Source organism: Mustela nivalis, assembly GCF_964662115.1.
Source record: "Mustela nivalis genome assembly, chromosome: 18".
Lineage (NCBI taxonomy): Eukaryota > Metazoa > Chordata > Mammalia > Carnivora > Mustelidae > Mustela > Mustela nivalis.
The window spans coordinates 11643398-11663471 of record NC_139037.1 but is presented as its reverse complement, the minus strand read 5'-3'; the positions used below and the strand labels follow the sequence as shown (position 1 = coordinate 11663471).

Genomic DNA, 20074 nt, shown 5'->3' with positions numbered 1-20074 from the left:
TAAGCCAAGTGGTCGTGACCCGGTAGGGCAGGCTGCAGCCCACACTGGGCTCTATTCCAGGCTCCTGGGGCCAGTCCCTGTCCCCACCCCCAGCGCCTTGCACTCCCACCCAGCGCACGGCAGCCCTCTGCCGGCTGCAGTGTTCTCAGAATCTACCCAGATTGCCGGCTCCGAGGGCAGGGTGGACCGGGCTGGTCCAGGCTTCCCAGGGAGAGCTGCGCTGTCATTCATGCTCCATCCAGGCAGCTCTCCCAAGCTCTGTCCTTCCAGGAGGGGAGGAAACCAGCTGGAACTGGGAGGTGGCTAAGGGCCTTGCACACCTTGGGGAGCTTCCTGGGCAGAAGCAGCTCACTAAGACCGTTCAGCTAGCAGCCGTTTAACAGTGTTGAGTTTCCTAGGAGAAGGTCCTTATGCTTAGGCGGTAGATGTTAAATTCTATAGGTAAATGGTGTCAGGAAATGTGTAACTCAATTCCAGATGGTTCCCCAGAAAGTACACACACAAAACAAATTAGGCAGAAATAGTCAGTTGAATCTTCAGGGGCTGGTATTTCAGCGAACAGTGAGCTTGTTCTTCCAGCTCATCTAAGAAGAGCCGTGCCCAGTAAGGGGAGACACCTCCATTGCAGACCTTCCCCCTGAGCTGGGGGCGAGGCAGCCAAGTTGGGGTGGGGGTGGGGCCAGTGAGCTGTGCGCTGCTTAGATGGTGCCTGGAGCTGGTCGCTTGGGGAGAGCCGGTGAGGCTTGCCCCCACATCACCCCTTGGCTGAGCTACTGCTTGTAGCCTGGGGGTGGAGACGTCCCAGAGGAGCAAACTGGGCTCAGTCCCCAGTGTTCAAGTGGCTTCCAAGGACCAAGTTGGGCTGAGAAGTCCCAGAAGGCTGCCTCTGTCCAGGGCCTGGACAGCTGATGGGAGAGGCAGGGAGGGACCCAAGAGGTGGAGGCAGGGAAGGAGTTCCAACAGGTTCCTGGGAGTGAGGTGAGATGGGAGGGTCCCGCTGGCCTTCCCGCTTTGCTGAGCTAGCACCTTTGCTTAGGGGCCAAAGGAAATGGGCCCGCAGGATAGGCTCCTGGGCCGGAGTTTAGAGACCGACTTCCAGGACACCAAGCCAACCCCATCTCAACCTTGGGGAAGTAGGGAGGGGACCCAAGGCAGAGTTACAGGCCCTGGACAGAGGGGAGTCCTGGGTGCCGCTGCCCAGCACAGATGCTGTGGTGTTGGGCGCCCTCTTGTGGGCTTGGGAACAACTGATAAGTTTGAGGGCCAAGTGGTCTGGTCAGGGATCCTAAGGCATGGGCAGGCCCAGGGGAGCGAGGGCAGATCCTGACTTCAATGGGGAAAAGCTAGTAGTAAAATACATCACACCATGGAGAAGTATAATACGAGGACAAAAATTTCACTTCCTTTTCCATTGATTGGCAGCAGCCATTTGAAGAACATGTTCAGAATGTTCTCGGGCCCAGTCCAGGCCGGTTGTGAGGGGCGTCAGCCATGGGCAAATCCTCAGGCTCTCTGTTCTCATGAGCAGCAGTTGCGACAGGGACTTTCATCCCTGAAAGTGACTTTCTATAGCCTAAGCACCATTCCCTCCCTCCCAGGCTGCGATAAGTCAGAGGACAGACAGGGGAGGAGGGACGAGGGACAAGGACAAAGGTTAGAGAACCCGAAGGAGGTGGTGAGGACAGGCACAGGAGGCCATTCACAGGTACTGTCTGCTTATCTCCAAACTGCTGCAAATGGGGTTCTGGTTTATTTCAGGGGCCCAAGGACACCTACACCAGGAAAGGCCTATTCCTGTCACCACACCAGACAGGTAGAGTAGGGCTGAGGGAGCTAAGTCCCTGAGGCCTTGCCCCCAGCCCTCAGCAGCAGGGAGGGCTGGACCAAGGGGAAGGCAAGCAAGGATACCTGCAGATCTGGGCCAAGACAGAACTGTTTTGTGACAAGAAGGAAGGTTCCAGAACAGGAGGTTCCACTGTCTGGGGGCTTGTAGGCCAAGTACTTGGAGACCCTCACAGCACCTTGCCTGGGTTCATGAGGCCTCGGGGATCCAGCATGGCCTTCAGCTGCCGCATGATCTCCATGCCCACGACGCCCACCTCCTCCTGTAGCAGCTGCCGCTTGCCCAGACCAATGCCATGTTCCCCAGTACACGTCCCGTGGAGTGCCAGTGCCCGCCTGGGAGGCAGCGAAGAGATCCTCAGCAGGGTACTCCTTCCCCCCACCCCACCCCCCCGCCAGCCAAGGGGTTTTCTCTTACCTGCCCAGCTGTTTTCCAAAGTCCCTGACCCTGCGGAGCTCCTCGGTGTCCTCTGGGTCCACCAGCAGAATGCAATGGAAATTGCCATCGCCCACATGTCCAACAATGCATCCTGCGGGCCCAGAGGATAGACCTGCTGCCCCAGTCCAGGCCTCCCCCTTCCCTCCCACATGGTGCTCCGGCAGTGGGCATGCGGACCTGTGAGTCCTGACGCCTTCAGGTCCTCCTTGGTCTGCACCAGGATCTCCGGCAGCCGGGAGATGGGCACACACACGTCGGTGGAATAGCCCTGGGTGGGGGCAGGTTTGTGAGGTTGTCCCCCCTCACCTCCTGCCTGCCTGGAGGTAAGAGGTCCTTGTGGCCAAGGTTAAGAACAGGTCAAAGGAGCCTTGACCTCACCCCCCCACAAAACTAGCTGCTTTTTTCTAGGCCTATTTGCCCCGGGCGACCAGACACATGGCCAGAGTGAGTGCCCTGCCTTGCCCAGAGGCTTTGCCAGCTCTCACCTTGCTCCCTGCCGGGCCACATGCAGGGCATACATGGAGGGGCCCAGGCGGCCACGCCTTCACACATGCTGCCTGGAGCCCAGTCTCCTCTTCCATTTGGCCGACCCCTTCTGCTTCATCCTCTCTCCAGCCAGCCTGCCCTCCGCGTGCACGGACCCTAAGAGCACCTGCGCTGTCCCTGTGCCCAGGCCGGGGCTCCCTCCTGAGGCTTTGGCAGACAACTACTTCTCCGCTAGACAGTGTCTGAGAAGCAGCTGGGTAGGGGCCAGGCTGCCCACAGTGGGTCTCAGCCTCCTGCTTGGGACAGCAGGATGGTGGGCAGTGGCTGCTACCTGCACCCCAGCCCAACTCACCTTGCAGCCCGGCCGCAGGGCCAGAGCAGCGTACCAGGCGTTGTGCCGTGCCGCCCAGAGCCGGCTGCGCTCCTGGGCCCCCTTGGCCCAGGAGAAGTGGGAGGCTCCGTTGTGCTGGGTGATCTCCTCTGCAAGGGCGGGGGGAGGTTCACACGGGGCCTCACTCGGGGGCCAGCCTGAGCCCGCCACCCCATAGGAGCCCAGCACACCTGCCCGCTCTATCTGCTCGGCCAGTGCCCGCTCAGACCCGTGGAACTCAAGGAAGAGTGTGGGTGCCACGAAGGAGTTCAGCTGGCTGTGCCTGTTGCAGGCGTCCATCATGACTTCATCCAGAAACTCTGGGGCCAAGGAGAGGGCAGGTGAGGTGAGGCCGAGGCCTCTTCCAGGAAGCCCACCTAGACGGCCCAGCCCCCAGCTCACCAATGCGGGCCACGGGCACTGCAGCCTGGAGGATGTGAACGGTGGCATCCACAGCAGCCTGGACACTGGGAAATGCGCAGGTGGCGGCCACCGTGGCCTCAGGGGCAGGGTGCAGGCGCAGGGTGGCAGCCGTGATGAGTCCCAGTGTCCCCTCAGAGCCCACGAAGAGCCCTGTGAGGTTGTAGCCTGCTGCACTCTTCCTGGACCCAGGGGACAGATAAGGCAGGTGAGTGCCCGGCCAGGAGGTAGGTGGTGGCTTTCTGGCCACAAGCCTGAGCTGGAGGCCCAGCACCGTCCCCCAGGCTCCTGCCAGGAGGGGAGTCGGCCCAGCCTGCCATCAAGACAGGTGAAGAACGTTGGAGGGTGTGCGTGACTGGAAGCTCAGAGCTCTCAGGGGCCTGGCCCCCCAATCCCATTTCCGGGAGGGGGAGGGGCTCACCGGAAGTGCCGGCCCAGGCCCGCGGTGTGAAGCAGCCGGCCCCCGGGCAGCACCACCTCCAGGTTCAGCACGTTGTCCCGCATCGTGCCATACCGCACAGCGTTGGTGCCGGAGGCCGCGGTGGCCACCATGCCCCCGAGGGAGGCGTCCGCGCCCGGGTCTGCAGGGCAGAGTACAGGCAGAAGGCGGCCAGGGGTACGTACGTACCCGGGGACCGAGGGCTCCCCTTGCGCCCGGAAACAGCCCTGCCCCCCTGGGAGCCCTCAGGGCACCGGGGAAGGGCCTCGAGCTCCAGCCTACCCACAGGAAACCAGAGGCCACTGTCCCGCAGGTAGGTGTTGAGCGTTTTGCGGGTGACGCCGGGCTCCACCACCACAGAGAAGTCCTGTGGGTTTACCCTCAGGATTTGGTCCATGCGTGTCAGGTTGATGCAGACGCCGCCCTGGTGGGAAGGGATGCCAAGGAGCTGACGGACCTGCGTCCTCCCGGGGCCAGGCCACCTCCCATAGGACCTCCTCTCCAGGCTGAGCTGCCCAGAGGTCAGGAGCCCCGGAGGGCAGGTTAGGGTGGGGAGGAGGCAGCCACGGGGGGGGGGGGGGGGGGGGGCTACCTGCATGGCACAGACTCCACCCTCAAGCCCTGTGCCCGTGCCAAATGGGACGATGGGCACTCCTTGGCTGTAGCACAGGGCGGCCAGCTGGCTGACCTGTTCCACATTCTGGGGCCACACCACAGCGCCTGGAGGTCGGCACCTGGAACCAGACCATCAGCAGTTTCTGCCGGCACGGTGTACCCTGGGTGCTGCTCATGTCGGAGGAGCCCCAAGGTATCATGGGTGGGAAAGGGATGGTGGGGAGGAGAGGCAGAGAATGCAGCCCTCCCCCCAAAAAACGATAGGGTTGGGGGAGAAGACAGCCCAAGACTCTGATGGGAGAGGGGCCCCCACACCTGTGCATGGACTCATCGTGCCCGTGCTGCTCTCGGTCAGCAGCAGTAGTGGACACATGAGGGCTCCCCACAACTGCCTTCAGAGCCTCCACAAAGTCTTTGCTGAGCTCCCCCTGCAAAGAAGAAACACACCGCCAGAGTCGCTCAGAGCCCCCCACCCCCGTCCCCCTGAGCCAGGTCCAGGAGTGGAGGTGGGGCTGCCAGCACCCCACTGACACCAATTGGAGGACCAGCACATCTAGGCCTGGCTGGTGGACCCACAGGAAGTAAACCCACTCTACAAGAAGGCCCCTTTCTAAACAGAACCATCAAGGTCAGTGTTTCAGTTGGGAAAAAACAGCACCGGGGTCAAAATACAGCCAGTTTCACTCTACAGAAAGGAACCCTACAGGGTTCCATAACGTAGCTAGTTCTGCCCTAGTGGCTTGGAAGATTTACTTATCTCTGCCCTTCCTCTACCACTGCCCCAGGCACACTAGGAAACTGAGAGGGATAAAAGAAGAATGGGAAGGGAAAGCCCCATCCTGAAGTCACTGAGGTGCCTCCCCCCAACCATCCTTACCCCCTAGGCATTGTTTCAAAATGTGTCTATACATTTGGGAGCCCCAAAGAGAGCGTTCTGGAGTCCATACATTTTCGATTTTACACCCACCAGCCTCATTTGTGGCAGCTGTGGGGACCTCAGCCCATCTCACTCAACACCCACGCTTGGCACAGAGCGAGCCCAGTGATCCTCCGCTCAAGGTCATAGGGTGCTGATGCAGCACACAGAGCCTGGTGGAAGCTTGGCATCTGGCCCCCCACCCTCCAGCGGGCTTCCCCGTCCCCCACCTACCTTCGTCCCCCTGGAGCAGTAGCCCCTCCAGGGGAACAGCCCCCGGGGGTTCGCAGCAGCCCGGAGCAAACTGGCCATTGTGGGGCAGCAGCCCAAGGGGCGTGTGCAAGGTGGCCAGGTTGCTGCCCCAGCCCAATGGCTGTGCTGGGGGGAGGAGGGGTGGCCGCTTAAGGTGGCACGGCCTTAAGGTGGCCCTGCCAGCCCTTGGTGTGTCATTACTCCCAAAGAGGTGAGGGTTACCTAACACAAAGGGAAACAGGCTAGCGGCCCCTCTCTGGCTTAAGGCTCTGTGGTGGCTTCCCTTGGTCTTTAAAATAAAGGCAGCATCCTTGCCATGGACTTAAAGGTCCCTATGGTCCCTGCTCTCCTTGACATCTACCCACTTTTTTCCAGTCTCCTCTTTGGCATCTGAGTTCCAGTTTCCCTTTGGGTTCCTGTATCCCCTGAGCTCCAGTCCAGCTCAGGGCCTTGGCACACACTCTTTGTCTCTCTTACCCTGCAAGTCTCAGGACTCTGAGGAGGGAAGTGCACGGAGGCGGAGGTGGGGAGTGAGTAGGGCAGTGAGGCAAGCCCAGAAGTCTCCCTGGAAGAGGGGAGATCTAAGTAGGCACTCCTCTAGTTCACCAGCTAAGTGAAGGGAAAGGAGGGTGTCCTTTCATCTCCACTGTTCTGCTGGGTGGATTTCAGAACCATCCTGCAGTGATGTGGCTGCCACTCCTGAAGCTCTTTCAAGCTCCCTTTTCCTTCCACAGCAAATTTGGAGACGCATGTTGCTAACATTACTAAGATAAAGCTATTCCCAGCTTTGTTTTTCTTAATTGAATCACGAATACAAACTCCTACTTGGGTCCTTCTCCCCAGCCACATTTGAATGAATTCACATTGCCACTCCCGGTGTGTTGCTTAACTGGCTTGTTTAAAAAAACGTCTCTTACCGTTGGCTAGTTCAAATCAAGATCCTGTGAAAGTCCACAAAACGCATTTGGTTAACATGTCTCATAAATCTGTTTTCTTCTCTAGCAATTTCCCTCCCCCCATACCTTTTTTTCCGTGCCATTTATTAAAGAAACTGGGTCTCTTGTTGTGCAGAATTTTCTACCTTCTATTTGTGGATGGTTGCATCCATGTGGTATTGTTTGATATCTTCCTCTGGTCCCTGTATTTCTTTCTTTTTTTTTTTTTTTTAAGATTTTATTTATTTATTTGACAGACAGAGATCACAAGTAGGCAGAGAGGCAGGCAGAGAGAGAGAGAGAGAGGGAAGCAGGCTCCCTGCTGAGCAGAGAGCCCGATGGCTCGATCCCAGGACCCTGAGATCATGACCTGAGCTGAAGGCAGCGGCTTAACCCACTGAGCCACCCAGGTGCTCCGGTCCCTGTATTTCTTGTAAATTGTTAGATCAAGGTGTGGCGCTGTGTAGTACAACTTCCTCTTAAATTTTGGAAATATTCGGTACCTGTGCTTCCATTAGCCACAGGTAGCTAATGGTACTGGAGGTATCTGTTGTTTGAGGAGAGATGCCAGGGAGAGATTGTGGCAAACCCTAAAAGAAGACCTGCAATGCAGATCCCTAAGGTTTGGAAGCAGGGTCATGACATTTGCAACAGAGACTATATACACCATTCAAAAAAGTGCCCCCTGGCCTGTTACCAGGTCCTGGTTATGCTGGTGAGTGTGAGCACATCAAGTGGCTACCTGGCCGGAGCTGGGCATCATGGGCTGTGTTTGTTTTTGGTTTGTTTGTTTGTTTGTTTGTTTGTTTTTAAGATTCCATCCATTCATTTGTCAGAGAGAGAGAGAGGACAGCAGGCAAGGGAGGGAGCCCAATGTGGGACTCAGTCCCAGGACCCTGGGATTGTGACCTCAGCTGAAGGCAGAAGCTTAACTGACTCAGCCACCCAGGCATCCCCAAGGGCTGTATTCTATCAGACTCACCAATTCATAAAGGCAGGTGGGTCCAAAACAACCCATCATTAGACAAAAGAGTAATAGGTAAAATTGGGCACAACCAGGGCCAGAAGGCAAACTAAGCTGCACAGGTAGACGGCTTGGATCCCCAGGTCACCCACCATCACCTGGCCAGCACCTTTTCTTCAGCTCACACCTTTATGGCCATAAGGGGAACTTTGATGACCCGCTGATAGAAGAAGGAAAAGTTCAAGCTCGGTTCATGAATGGGTAGGCTCAGTATGAGGGTGTGAGCCAACAGACTGTTGCTACACTAGGGCTCCACTTAGGGGTAAAGGAAGTCCCTCCAGTTGGCAGAGCTCCAGGTCACGCACCTGTTCATCCCCTTTTGTAAAAAGAAAAATGGCCCCATAGAAGAATAAGTATAGGCTCCTGGGCAATGGCGAATGGCTTGACTATGTGGTCAAGGTCCTATGAAGGAGAAAGATTGGAAAATCAGGGTCCAAGAGGTTTGGAGAAGAGGCATGTAGATGGAGCTCTAGGAGTAAGCACAAAGTGGGATCTCTGTAGCACAGGTATCACACGTTAACGCCCACCAGCCAGTATCTGACACGGAAGAGACCAAACGAAGCAGATAATATGATTGATTCTGCCAGTTATCATTGGCCAATGATATCAGTGTCAAAGACCACTCCAGTGCTGGCACAATGGTAGCATGGAGGCTAATAATGGATCTGCCAGCGTGGAAACCACTCACTAAGGCTGATCTGGCTATTGCCACTGCTGGGCATTCACCTACTGCCGCATTGAATCCCCCACATAGTACCATTCCTCAAGGAGACCAACCAGTCATTTGGTCACAAGTCAGTTACAATGGACTGCTTCCACTCTGAAAGGGGAGCAATTTATGTGGGCTGAGATCAACACAACATATGTTATGCGTCTGGAATTGCCTCTCCTGCCTCCAGGGACTCAGCCAACCCTACTGTCTGGAGGTTCACAGAATATTTGATCCACCACCACAGTATACCACATAACATCACCTAAAGCCAAAAAACCCACTTATTTTTTGTTCAGTTCAGAGGCCATTGACCTTCTAGAACAGTGGTGGAATGGCCTTTGGGAGGTACAACTAAGACAGCAGCTTGGAGATACATCCACTCCACTGCAGTGCCAGAAGAGGAAGAGATTTTCATATAACTAACAGATAAAAGGGGAGTATCAAAATGACTTTCAACTTTTTATTCTGAAATAATTTTAGACTTCGAGAAAAATTGCAAAATTAGTACAGGGAGTTCCTATATATCCTTAACTTGGTTTTCACTAGTGTTTACATTATATATAACCATAGGACAGCTGTCAAAACTAAAAACAAGTAAAATATTCATCAATATAGTTAGAGAATTGGTGCATATTTGATTTCACCAGCTCTTCCAATAAAGTCCTCTTTTTGGGGGGTGGGGATAGGAGTTGTTTGGTCCAGGATCTAATCCATCATCTCATTCTGCCATTAGTTGTCTTGTCTCCTTTGTCTCCTACAATCTGTTGCAATTCCTTAGTCTTTTCTTGTCTTTCTGACCTTGACATCTTGAGGGGTACTTGTCAGTTACTTTATTGAATGTTCTTCAGTTTGGATTGTCTGTTGTTTTCTCATGAGTATATTGAGGTCATGTGTTTCTGGAAAGGATGCCACAGAAGGGTGATGCCCTTCTCAATATATCATATCAGCAGTTTCAGATGTCAGTATGTCTTATTAGCAGTGACGTTTACTTTGAACACTTGGTTTAGGTCATGTCTGTGGGGTTTCTGCACTGCGAAATAACATTTTTCTCTTTTTAATTAGCAAACATTTGGGGTAGATACTTGAAGACTGTACCAATATCCTGTTTCATCTCACTTTCATCCACCAGTCTTAGCTTCTACTGGTGGATCTTGCCTGCAGTCATTGTTATTGTGGTATTGTGTGTTCTGATGGTGATTTTCTACTTCTCTTATTCCCTCAGTTGATTAGAATTATTCTCTAAGGAAGAGCCATCCTTCTGCCTCATTTATTTATTTACCTACTCAATTATTTATATATTACCAATATGGACTGATGAATACTTATTTTATTCCACAGTTTATAATCTAATACTGTTATTATTTTGTTGCTCAGTCAGTTCTGGCTTTGGCCACTGGAGACCTCTGTCATATGGATTTCTCTGCCCTTTAGACACCCACAGCTATTTTTAAGCACTGCCTTACTTTCTAGTACTATAAGATGCTCCGGGCTCATCTTGTCTAACCCCTTCTCACACCAGAAACCAACCACTTTTCCAAGGACTTCTGGCTCCTTTTAGTGGAGAATAGTATTTTAAACTTGAGATTTGCTTGTTAGATGTGCTTCTAAACTGAACAATAAGAAAACAAAAAACATGTGCAAAAGATCTGAGCACTTCACCAAAGAAAACATACAGGTGGAAAATAAGCATATGAAAAGATGCTCAACATCACCTGTCATCACAGAATTACAAGTTAAAACAAGACATCACTATGCACCCATTAGAATGATGAAAATAAAAAAAAAAAAAACTTGACATCAAATGCTGACAAGGACACAGAGCAACAGGAAGTCTCATTCACTGCTGGTGGGAATGCAAAATGGTACAGTCACTTTGGAAGATAGTTTGACAGCTTCTTACAAAGAAATGCCATAGTCTTACCATATGATCTAGCGATCATGCTCCTAAGTACTTATCCAATTGAGTTAAAACATATGTCTCCACAGAAGTCTGCACGTGAATGTTTACAGCAGCTTTATTCAAAATCTCCATAAACTCCAAATCTCCAAGATGTCCATTCCAAAGGTGAATGGGTAAGCTGACCATAGTGCATTAAAACAAGAGAATACTTAGCTCCTAAAAGTCACAAAAAGACATGGAGGAATCTTAAATGCATCGTGCCAAGTAAAAGAAATCAGTCTGAAAAAAGCCACATGCTATGTAATTCCAACCATGTGACATTCTGGAAAAGATAAAACTAGGCAGGCAGTAAAAAGACCAGTGGTTTCCAGGGACTAGAGTTGCAAGGGAGGAATACATGAACTACAGGGGATTTTTAGGGTGGTAGAACTATTCTGTATGACTTGGTAATGGTGGGTACATGACCTTACGCAATGTTCAAAACCTACAGAACTTTACAACACCAAGAGTGAACCTTACTGCAAACGAATTAAAAAAATAAAAATCATTTAGGGGGTTGGAAGATCCCAGCAAAGAATGCAGGCTGTGACAAGAGGATCTAACTATAGCTTTCTAAATGTATGAAGCAAACTCACTGAAGGAGGTATGGGAAAGTAGTGCTGACCCAAGGAACTTTGGGAATGGAGTGTATAAGACTAAAGGCAAAAGGAACTGCCCATGTACCTAGTCAGTACCACAGAGGTACAAATTAACAGTTCTGATACAACCATACATATATGCTGGATTGATTGAATAAATTAATAAATGGGGAGAAGAGACAAGCTCCCCATGCAGAAGAATTCCAAATAAGTTATGTAGGTACTCAATCCTAGAGATAGAGAGCATAACTTCCCACTCCAAAAATGTGGACTGTTCATAGTGACTTCCTTGCCAAGAATAAAGTATGGAGAGGGGAAAAGAAAAGAGTCACTTTGCAGTGGGGAGCTCTAACAAACACTATGTGGCCAAGGTCAACACCAACAGTCATAAATCATGTTGATAGCATGGGTTCAAGTGTATCCTCCCAAAATTCATGTCCTTCCCAAGACCTCAGAATTTGACTCTATTTGGAAATTGGGTCATTGCAGATGTAATTAGTTAAGATGGGGTGATTCTGGGGTGCCTGGGTGGCTCAGTGAGTTAAGCCTCTGCTTTTGGCTCCAGTCATGATCTTGGGGTCCTGGGATCGAGCCCCGCATCAGCTCTCTGCTCAGTAGAGAACTCGCTTTCCTGTCTCTCTCTCTGCTTGCCTCTCTGCGTACTTGTGATCTGTCAAATAAATAAATAAAATTAAAAAAAAAAAAAAGATGGGGTAATTCTGGAGTAGGGTTGGCCTTTAATTCAATATGACTTGTCTCTTTGTAAGAAGAGGAGAAGAGACATAGGGACAAGAGCTGAGAATATCGTGTGACAAAGGAGGCAGGGGCCGGCATGCTACAGCAAGAGCCAAGGAAGCTAGGGAAACCACTGGAAGCTACAGAGAAGCAAAGAAGGATTTTTCTGTGGTTTTCAGATGTGGTGGCCTTGCCAACTTGATTTCAGACCTCCAGGCTCCAGAACCAGGAAAGAACAAATTTATGTTGCTTTAAGCCAGTTTGTGGTACTTGGTTATGACAGCCCTAGGACATTGATACAGTGCCCGTGACATGATATGATGAAAATGGTCCTTTATCTTTCCTCCCCAGAACCCATAACTCCTGTCTAATCAGGAGGAAAAACACCAAACAAATGCCAAACATCCTACAAAAGTTCTGACTAGAACTCAAAACTAACTAGAACTTAAAACTGTCAACATCATCAAAAACAAGGAAAGTCAGAGAAACAGTCACAGCCAAGAAGGGCCTATCCCTTAAGCCACTAGAACTGCTGAAACCATTAACAACATGTGTTTCTCATAGTTCTGGAGGCCAGGAAGTCCGAGCTTTAGTTTTTCCATTTGTAAAAAAGTATTTGGACCAAAGAGACCCCACAATCCGTTCTGTTTCTGGATCCACTCATGAAAAATGGGACTCTTTGATTCAACTGGTTACTTTTGTAATAATACTTGGCCCAATAGTTCTAAAACCCATGTCATTTTTTTTTAAAGATTTATTTATTTGAGAGAGGGAGTAGTGAGAGAATAGGAGCATGAATGGTGGAGGGAGAGGAAGAAGCAGGCTCCCCACTGAGCAGGGACCCCCCCCCCATTGTGGAGCCTCATCCCAGGACCCTGAGATCATGACCAGAGCCAAAGGCACAAACTTAAACCAACTGAACCACCCAGGCACCCCTCCCTATGTCTTTCTGACCCATATGAAATTATTTCTAAATCCTCTACAAAAATAATGCATCCAGTACTGAAACTTATTCAAAATGACTATGATTTTGTTTTTTCACTTTACAAACTATTCTTCATTCTGGTTTTGGGTTTTTTGTTTTTGTTTTTGTTTTTTTTTATAGATTTTATTTATTTATTTGACAGAAAGAAATCACAAGTAGATGGAGAGGCAGGCAGAGAGAGAGAGAGAGGGAAGCAGGCTCCCTGCCGAGCAGAGAGCCCAATGCGGGACTCGATCCCAGGACCCTGAGATCATGACCTGAGCCGAAGGCAGAGGCTTAACCCACTGAGCCAACCCAGGCGCCCTGTTTTTGTTTTTTTAATTTAAATTCGATCAGCCAACATCTGGTACATCATTAGTTTCCCATGCAGAGTTCAAAAATTCATCAGTTGCATATAACACAGAATGATGATTACTTTTTTTTTTAAGATTTTATTTATCTGTTTGACAGAGAGAGACACAGTGAGAGTGGGAACACAAGCATAGGGAGTGGGAGAAGCAGGCTTCCTGCTGAGCAGGGGGGCTCAATCCCAGGACCCTGGGACCATGATCTGAGCCGAAGGCAGATTTTTAATGACTGAACCACACAGGCATCCCTGAGGATGACTTTTTTGTAGAGCCAAGAGCTGGCCAGCAGGAGAAACAAGCTAAGGGGGCAGCTCCCTCCTCTGGCATGGGTACCTCTTGTTCCCCTCTGGTGACAATAAAATGTTGGGTGGTGCTGGTAGCCACCCCCGGAGGCAAGAGGCAGCCTGCACAGGCAGCACCTGGTACCCTCAGGTCGACAGGACTACAAAATTGGATGATCTTGGTCGTGGCTGCATTTCAAGCATCCTAAGTTCCTGCTCCTGTCATTTTTTTTTTTTTTTAAGATTTTGTTTATTTATTTGACAGAGAGAAAGAGATCACAGGTAGGCAGAGAGGCAGGCAGAAAGAGAGGGGGAAGCAGGTTCCCCACTGAGCAGAGAGCCTGATGTGGGGCTCGATCCCAGGATCCTGAGCCGAAGGCAGAGGCTTAACCCACTGAGCCACCCAGGCGCCCCATCTTTTTCATTACTCATCTATCCCAAGCATAGTACTGGAAAGACAGAGAGAAATGAAACAGTCCCTGTATCCCCAGGGAATCCTTGGATAAAACCTTTCTAAGCCATTGGCCATGTGAGAATCATTCACTTACCAGGGAGAAAGATAGACTTGTCAGATGCTCAGTAAGATAGCTGGATTTTGCAAGGTTCAAGCTGTTCCATTTATGTTTAATTTACGTTTAAAAATGAAGGAACAAAAGCATGAGGTGTTTACTTTGCTCGGATTTGGGAGAATTTTTTGTGAGCTTCCTACTTTGTAATTTTGCAGGGAGCGAAAAAGAGATTGAAGGCCATTTCTCAGAGCCCCCAGACGAGGAAGGAGAAGCTGTGATCAGGTATTTTTCCCTTCCATCATCTCAGGTGTGAAAGGGGGAAGCTGGTTGGCTTGCTGGGAGGAATGGAAACCAGATGGAGTGGTTGTCAGACACTGGGAATAACCAAGGGCATCTCCCACTAGGGGTCTGCTGATAGAGTCTTGGAATTATGATTACGGAGCCTCATACCTGATTGCAGAGTCTTGGCTCAACCCTCACCTGCTCAGTAAAGCCTTCCCTAACCACTCTGTTCCAAAATGCACCCCACCACAGCACTCCCGATAGGTCCTCCTTAGTGGTGAATGCCACCTGACTCGCTGTATATTTTGCTTTTTGTTTATTGCCTGTTCTCCAACAGGAATGTAAGCTCACAAGGGGAGGGAGCTTTGCGTGTGGCTCACAGCTGTGTCTTCACGGGTGCCTGATAAACCTTGATTGCAGGAATGCTGAATCAAGGGGTAGAAAATAAAGACACCTGGTGGAAAAACCCGACCCTGTCACTATCTTTTTTTTTTATTTTTAAAAGATTTTATTTATTTATTTGACAGAGAGAGACAGTGAGAGAGGGAACACAAGCAGCAGCAGAGGCAGAGGAAGAAGCAGGCTTCTGGCTGAGTAGAGAGCCCACATGGGGTTCAACGCCAGGACCCTAAGATCATGACCTAAGCTGAAGGCAGATGCTTAACGACAGAGCCACCCAGGTGCCCCGTCACTAACTATCTTAGAAAAAGAATCATTTTTAGACCTGGCAAGGAGTAGGGAATTGCTATTAATATGTGGCCAAAAATTCTTCCTAAACATTGACTTTCTCAGGTTTGGAGTCCAGATAAAGGAACAGAAAGTTGTTAATTAAAATTTAACATGATCAGGAAAATCCAAATGAGGAAATTCTTCAGGAGAAACAACACTGTGTTTTCAACATATAAACGGCAAAGAAAGAAAAGATATGGATGGAGAACCTATGATATGGAGTCATTTGGATCTTGAGTTATAAAAACTTAAAGAAATATATGATGTTTTTAAAAAGAATTGGGAAATATGAGAGCACCTGGATGGCTCCGTTGGTTAAACATCAGGCTTCTGCTCAGATCATGATCCCAGGGTCCTGGGATGGAGTTCTGGAGGGGGTTCCCTGCTCAGCGGGAATCTGCCTCTCTCTCCCTCTGCCCCTCCCCGCTGCTTGTGGGCTCTCTCTCACTCTCTCAAATAGATACATAAAATCTTAAATAAAAAAAAGAATTTGGAAATATGAACAGCAACGGGATATTTGAATACCACTAAGGAAACAATGTTAATTTTTTTAGGTGTGATAATGGCACATAAAGATTGTGCTGTTAATGTAGTCTGTAGACTCCTGGGGTTCCCAGGATACTCTCAGAAATCCAGGAGGTCAAGATTATTTTGATAATGATACTTAGACATTACTTTATTGCAAAAGCAGTTGGAGGAGAGGGGGGCTTTCCTGGGGCCACCGCAGGATTGAAGAGAGTGGCAACCCACTGAACTAGCCCTCATTGCATTCTGTGCTCTCACGTAATTCTAGAGAAGGAATGCTTGGTTTACTTAAGAATGATCTTAATGGAGCAGTAAACATTATTAATTGTATTAAGTCTCAACCTTCCGAGCATGTCTTGTTCTTGTATTTGTTTTTAAGATTTTATTCATTTATTTGAGAGAGCACAAGCAGGGGGAACGGCAGGCAGAGGGAGAGGGAGAAGCAGACTCCCTGCGGAGCAAGGAGCCCCACGTGAGGCTTAGTCCCAGGACCCTGGAAACCACGACCTGAGCGAAAGGCAGGCACTTAACAACTGAGCCACCCAGGTGCCCCGAATGTGTGTTTTTAATAATCTTATGAAACAAGAAGAACGCACAAGTATTCTGTCCCAGGCAGGGGCCGGATGATTGTCTCCAGGAAAATCACTCCTGCAGTCCTTTGAGTGCTGAGCTGAACGGGCTGCTTTTCTCATGGAACACCTTTTTTACTGCATTGGCTGACAGTCAAACGAAGCCTGAGTGTTTGGCAGATATTTTCTCAGAAATGAATGAAGTGAGCTGTCACTTCAAGGAAAACAACTGACTATATTTGTTGCCCAATGATAAAATGAGCTTTCAAGTGAAGATCAGAGTTTTGGCAAAGACTTGTATCTGCTTCCAAATACTTAAAGCTTTTCTGATGAGACCAGTGGTGATATTATTGCTGTCCTTTGGCACTATGTAATGAAATCTATTAACACTTGAAAGATCTTCATGACTCAGTGAGCCAGTTATTTTTCAAATGCTCGTTTTCTCTCTCTCTCAAATAAAACAATAAAATCTTTCAAAAATAAATAACTTATTTATTTATTTGAGAGAGAGAAAGCACATGTGGTGGGGGGTAGGGTCAGAGAGAAGGGGAGGAGCAGACTCCCCACTGAGCAGGAAGCCCAACGCAGGGCTTGGTCCCAGGACCCCCGGATCACTACCTGAACTGAAGGCAGACGTTTAACCAACTGAGCCACCCAGGGGCCCCCAGTGGATTTTAATATAACAGTACAAAATTCATTGATATGCAATGTGGCAACACCTCAGCCTTCCTCGGCTGAGCAGTTGAATAGTTGCTTCCAGCTGAGGTCATAACTCCAGGGGTCCTGGGATGGAGCCCGCAACCGGCTCCTTGCTCAGCAGGAAGCCTGCTTGTGCATGCTCTCTCTCTCTCTGACAAATAAATAAAATCTTTTTTTTAAAAAAGGCACAAATAAAAATGCAATGTGTTTTCCAAAAAACATTCTCTACACTTGTCCTTTATTCCTGAGGAAATTAACAGAAAATAATGTGGTTTTGAATTTTTCAAGTTCTTCAGAAACAGTCCACACTACACAGTATTCTGTGTTGTTAAGCATAAGGCATAGGAGAAATTATTTTGTGTGTGCATATGGGGGATGGGTTCTTCCCTTTTTGTATATATTCCTGTAGTCTTTTCAAAATACACCCAAAAGATTTTTTATTATTTTGTGTAATACGTGTTTATATCTATTAGCTATTAGTCTGTGTTTTTATTTTATTTTAAAGATTTTATTTATTTATTTGACAGAGATCACAAATAGGCAGAGAAGCAGGCAGAGAGAGAGGAGGAAGCAGGCTCCCCGCTGAGCAGAGAGCCCGATGTGGGGCTCGATTTCAGGTCCCTGGGATCATGACCTGAGCCAAAGGCAGAGGCTTTAACACACTGAGCCACCCAGGCTCCCCATCCAGTTTATTTTTTAAAATTCTGATAAAATGTACATAACATGGGGCACCTGGGTGAGCCCTGCCTCAGGCTCTCTGCTCAGCGGGGAGCCTGCTTCCTCCTCCCTCTCTCTCTCTTTCTCTCTCTGGCTGTCTCTCTGCCTACTTGTGATCTCTGTCAAATAAATAAATAAAATCTTTAAAAAATAAAATATACATAACATGAAATTTACCATTTTAAACATTCTAAGCATACAATTCAGTGGCATTAAACATACTCACAATGTTGTATAGCCACCAGCATTCTCTCTCTTTTTTTAAGATTATTTATTTTTTGAGAGAGAGAGTGGGAGCAGGGCTGGCAGGGCAGAGGGAGAGAGAGAGAGAAGTTCAAGCAGGCTCTGTGCCACCAAGCACAACCTGGAGATCATAACCTGAGTGGAAATCCTGAGTCTGGCACTCAACTGGCAGCCACCCAAGCACCCCATCACTATCTCTTTTAAGAACTTTTTTTTTTTTTTCATCATCCCACACATTGTCCCCATGCCTCCCTTCCTCTAGGCCTTGGTAATCTCTATTCTACTTTCTCTATGAATTTACTTAGTCTAGATACTTCCTGTAAGTGGAATTACACAATATTGGCTTAAGTCACTTAGCATATCTTCAGTGTTCAGCCATGTTGCACCATGGGTCAGAACTTCATTCTTTTTTTGGCTGAATGATATTGCATCATACATATATACCATGTTGATTTATCCATTCTTTTGTTGGTGGGCACTTGGGTTCTTCCTACTGTTTGCCTATTGTGAATACTGCCACTATGAATATTGATGTACAAGTACCTTTTTGAAATCATATATTGTTTTAATTAAAAGCTAGTTGTTACCACTACACACCTATTAGAATGGCCAAAATCCACAACAGTGACAATACCAAATGCTGACAAGGATGTGGAGCAAAGTGAATTCTCATTCACTGCTGGTGGGCATGCAAAATGGCACAGCCACTTTGAAAGACACTTTGACAGTTTCTTAAAAAATGAAACAAACTCCTCCCATATGAGCTAGCAATTATACTCCTTAGTGCTTGCCCAAATAAGTTATTTTATTTCCACACAACCCTCTGCACATGAATGTTTATAGCAGCTTTATTCGTAATTTTCAAAACTTGGAAGCAACTTGGGACACCTGGGTGGCTTAAAACAAAACAAGACAAAACAAAACTTTAAAAAAATGAACTACCAAGCCATGAAAAGATATATAGGAACTTCTAATGCATATTTCTAAGTGCAAGAAGCTAATCTGAAAAGGCTACATTCTATATGATTCCAACTATACTAAACCATGCACATGTAAATATCAGTGTTTTCCAGGGGTTCAGGGAGAAGGAGGAAGGAATGATTAGAAGGAACACAGTGGATGAAAAACTATTCCATATGATATTATAGTGGGGGATAGATGTCATTATGTATAATACTTTATATATACATATCAAAATCTATAGAATGTACATGAAGAGTGTATCCTAAAGTAAACAACATGAAGAGTGAAACTGTGTCAATGGACATTTCATTATAACAAATTTACCACTGTCGTTAGGGGATGTTGATAGTGGAGGAGACTATGCAGGTTCAGGGGCAAGTGGTGTGCAGAAATTCTCTGTACATTCTCCTCAAATTTTGCTGTGCACATAAATCTGCCCTAAAGAATAAAGACAGAAGAAGCTAGTTGCAGCCTGTGATATCTTTATGGCCAATTTTTTTTCTTTTTTATTTTTTTGCTTAAAATTAAAAAAAGATTTCATTTTTAAGTAATCTCTGCACCCAACGTGGGTATTGAACCCATAACCCCGAGATCAAGAGTTGCATGCTCGGGGCGCCTGGGTGGCTCAGTGGGTTAAGCCTCTGCTTCCAGCTCAGGTCATGATCTCAGGGTCCTGGGATTGAGCCCCCCATCGGGCTCTCTGCTCAGCAGGGAGCCTGCTTCCCCCTCTGTCTCTGCCTGCCTCTCTGCCTACTTGTGATCTCTGTCTGTCAAATAAATAAAAATAAAATATTAAAAAAAAAAAGTTGCATGCTTCATGGACTGAGCCAGCTAGGCACCCCTGGCCAATTTTATTTTTTAAAAATCACGAAGGTATGAATTTAATGTTACACACGGCTATCTTTGAAAAATTATAGATATTTATTTTATACATATTTTCTAATTAGTTACCATAGATTACCTATGTAATCTTTGAAAGCCAGGTTTTTATATTTTTGGGGAGGTGGTGGTTGTAATTCATAACCCTTTCTGCGGGAAATGAACAGTTCAGACGGGGGATTATCGCCTCCGCCAGGGATTAACTCCGTCGGGCTCAAACCACCCGCCAAACTAGAAACCTTCCTTAGGAGTCCCTACAGCGGCACGCCCAAAGACTTATGGGAAATGTAGTCCCGGAATTTGATGAACCACCCCTCAGAGGACCCTGGGACGGCCAGCAGCCCTTGCATCTGCGCATGTGCAATGCTGCGAGCGCGCCGGTGGCTGCCCTTCCCCCACCTCCTGCCGCGAGTGGGTTGACAGGGCCCCGGTCTCCGCGCGTCTTCGCTGACTCGCTCCCTAACCCGGCTAGGCACTGAGCCACAAGTGGAGGCTGTGCCCCTCCAGGTATGAAGGTGGTTCCCACGCAGCTCTGCAAGGCCTGGGGGCTGAGGGGAAGGAGTTGAGGGATGGGCTCCTGTCCGCGCGGGGTGGGAGCCCAAACTTCCGCGACTCGAAGGCGG

The 20074-nt window shown here is 48.6% G+C and overlaps 2 protein-coding genes across 5 annotated transcripts in view; one reads left to right on the top strand and one right to left on the bottom strand.

Annotated features, from left to right (window-relative positions):
* Positions 1-1380: 1380 nt before the first annotated feature.
* Positions 1381-5899, bottom strand: LDHD (lactate dehydrogenase D). Its single transcript, XM_082712276.1, has 11 exons — positions 5762-5899; positions 4927-5039; positions 4589-4730; positions 4279-4420; positions 3979-4138; positions 3540-3739; positions 3329-3457; positions 3120-3247; positions 2459-2549; positions 2261-2372; positions 1381-2178 (listed from the first exon to the last, which is right to left on the bottom strand). The coding sequence occupies exons 1-11, from the start codon at positions 5837-5839 to the stop codon at positions 2013-2015; spliced, it is 1461 nt and encodes a 486-aa protein (XP_082568402.1). The 5' UTR covers positions 5840-5899; the 3' UTR covers positions 1381-2012.
* ZFP1 (ZFP1 zinc finger protein) overlaps positions 4757-20074 on the top strand; it is a 40685-nt gene continuing 25367 nt past the window's right edge. For 2 of the 4 annotated variants that reach the window (XM_082712283.1, XM_082712280.1), the window contains exons 1-3: positions 4757-4804; positions 5104-5239; positions 14061-14127. The gene's annotated coding sequence lies outside the window, so the exon portion shown is untranslated. Of the gene's footprint in view, positions 4805-5103; positions 5240-14060; positions 14128-19676; positions 19959-20074 lie in introns of those variants that run through there. The other 2 variants (XM_082712281.1, XM_082712282.1) reach the window with 2 other exon arrangements.

Excerpts from the sequence above, each read along its gene's own strand:
- LDHD (XM_082712276.1), bottom strand. The coding sequence starts at position 5,839 with ATGGCCAGTTTGCTCCGGGCTGCTGCGAACCCCCGGGGGCTGTTCCCC. Across the intron at positions 5,040-5,761 it reads ACTGCTCCAGGGGGACGAAG|GGGGAGCTCAGCAAAGACTT; the intron begins GTAGGTGGGGGA and ends TCTTCTTTGCAG. Across the intron at positions 2,550-3,119 it reads CCCTGCGGCCGGGCTGCAAG|GGCTATTCCACCGACGTGTG; the intron begins GTGAGTTGGGCT and ends GCCCCCACCCAG.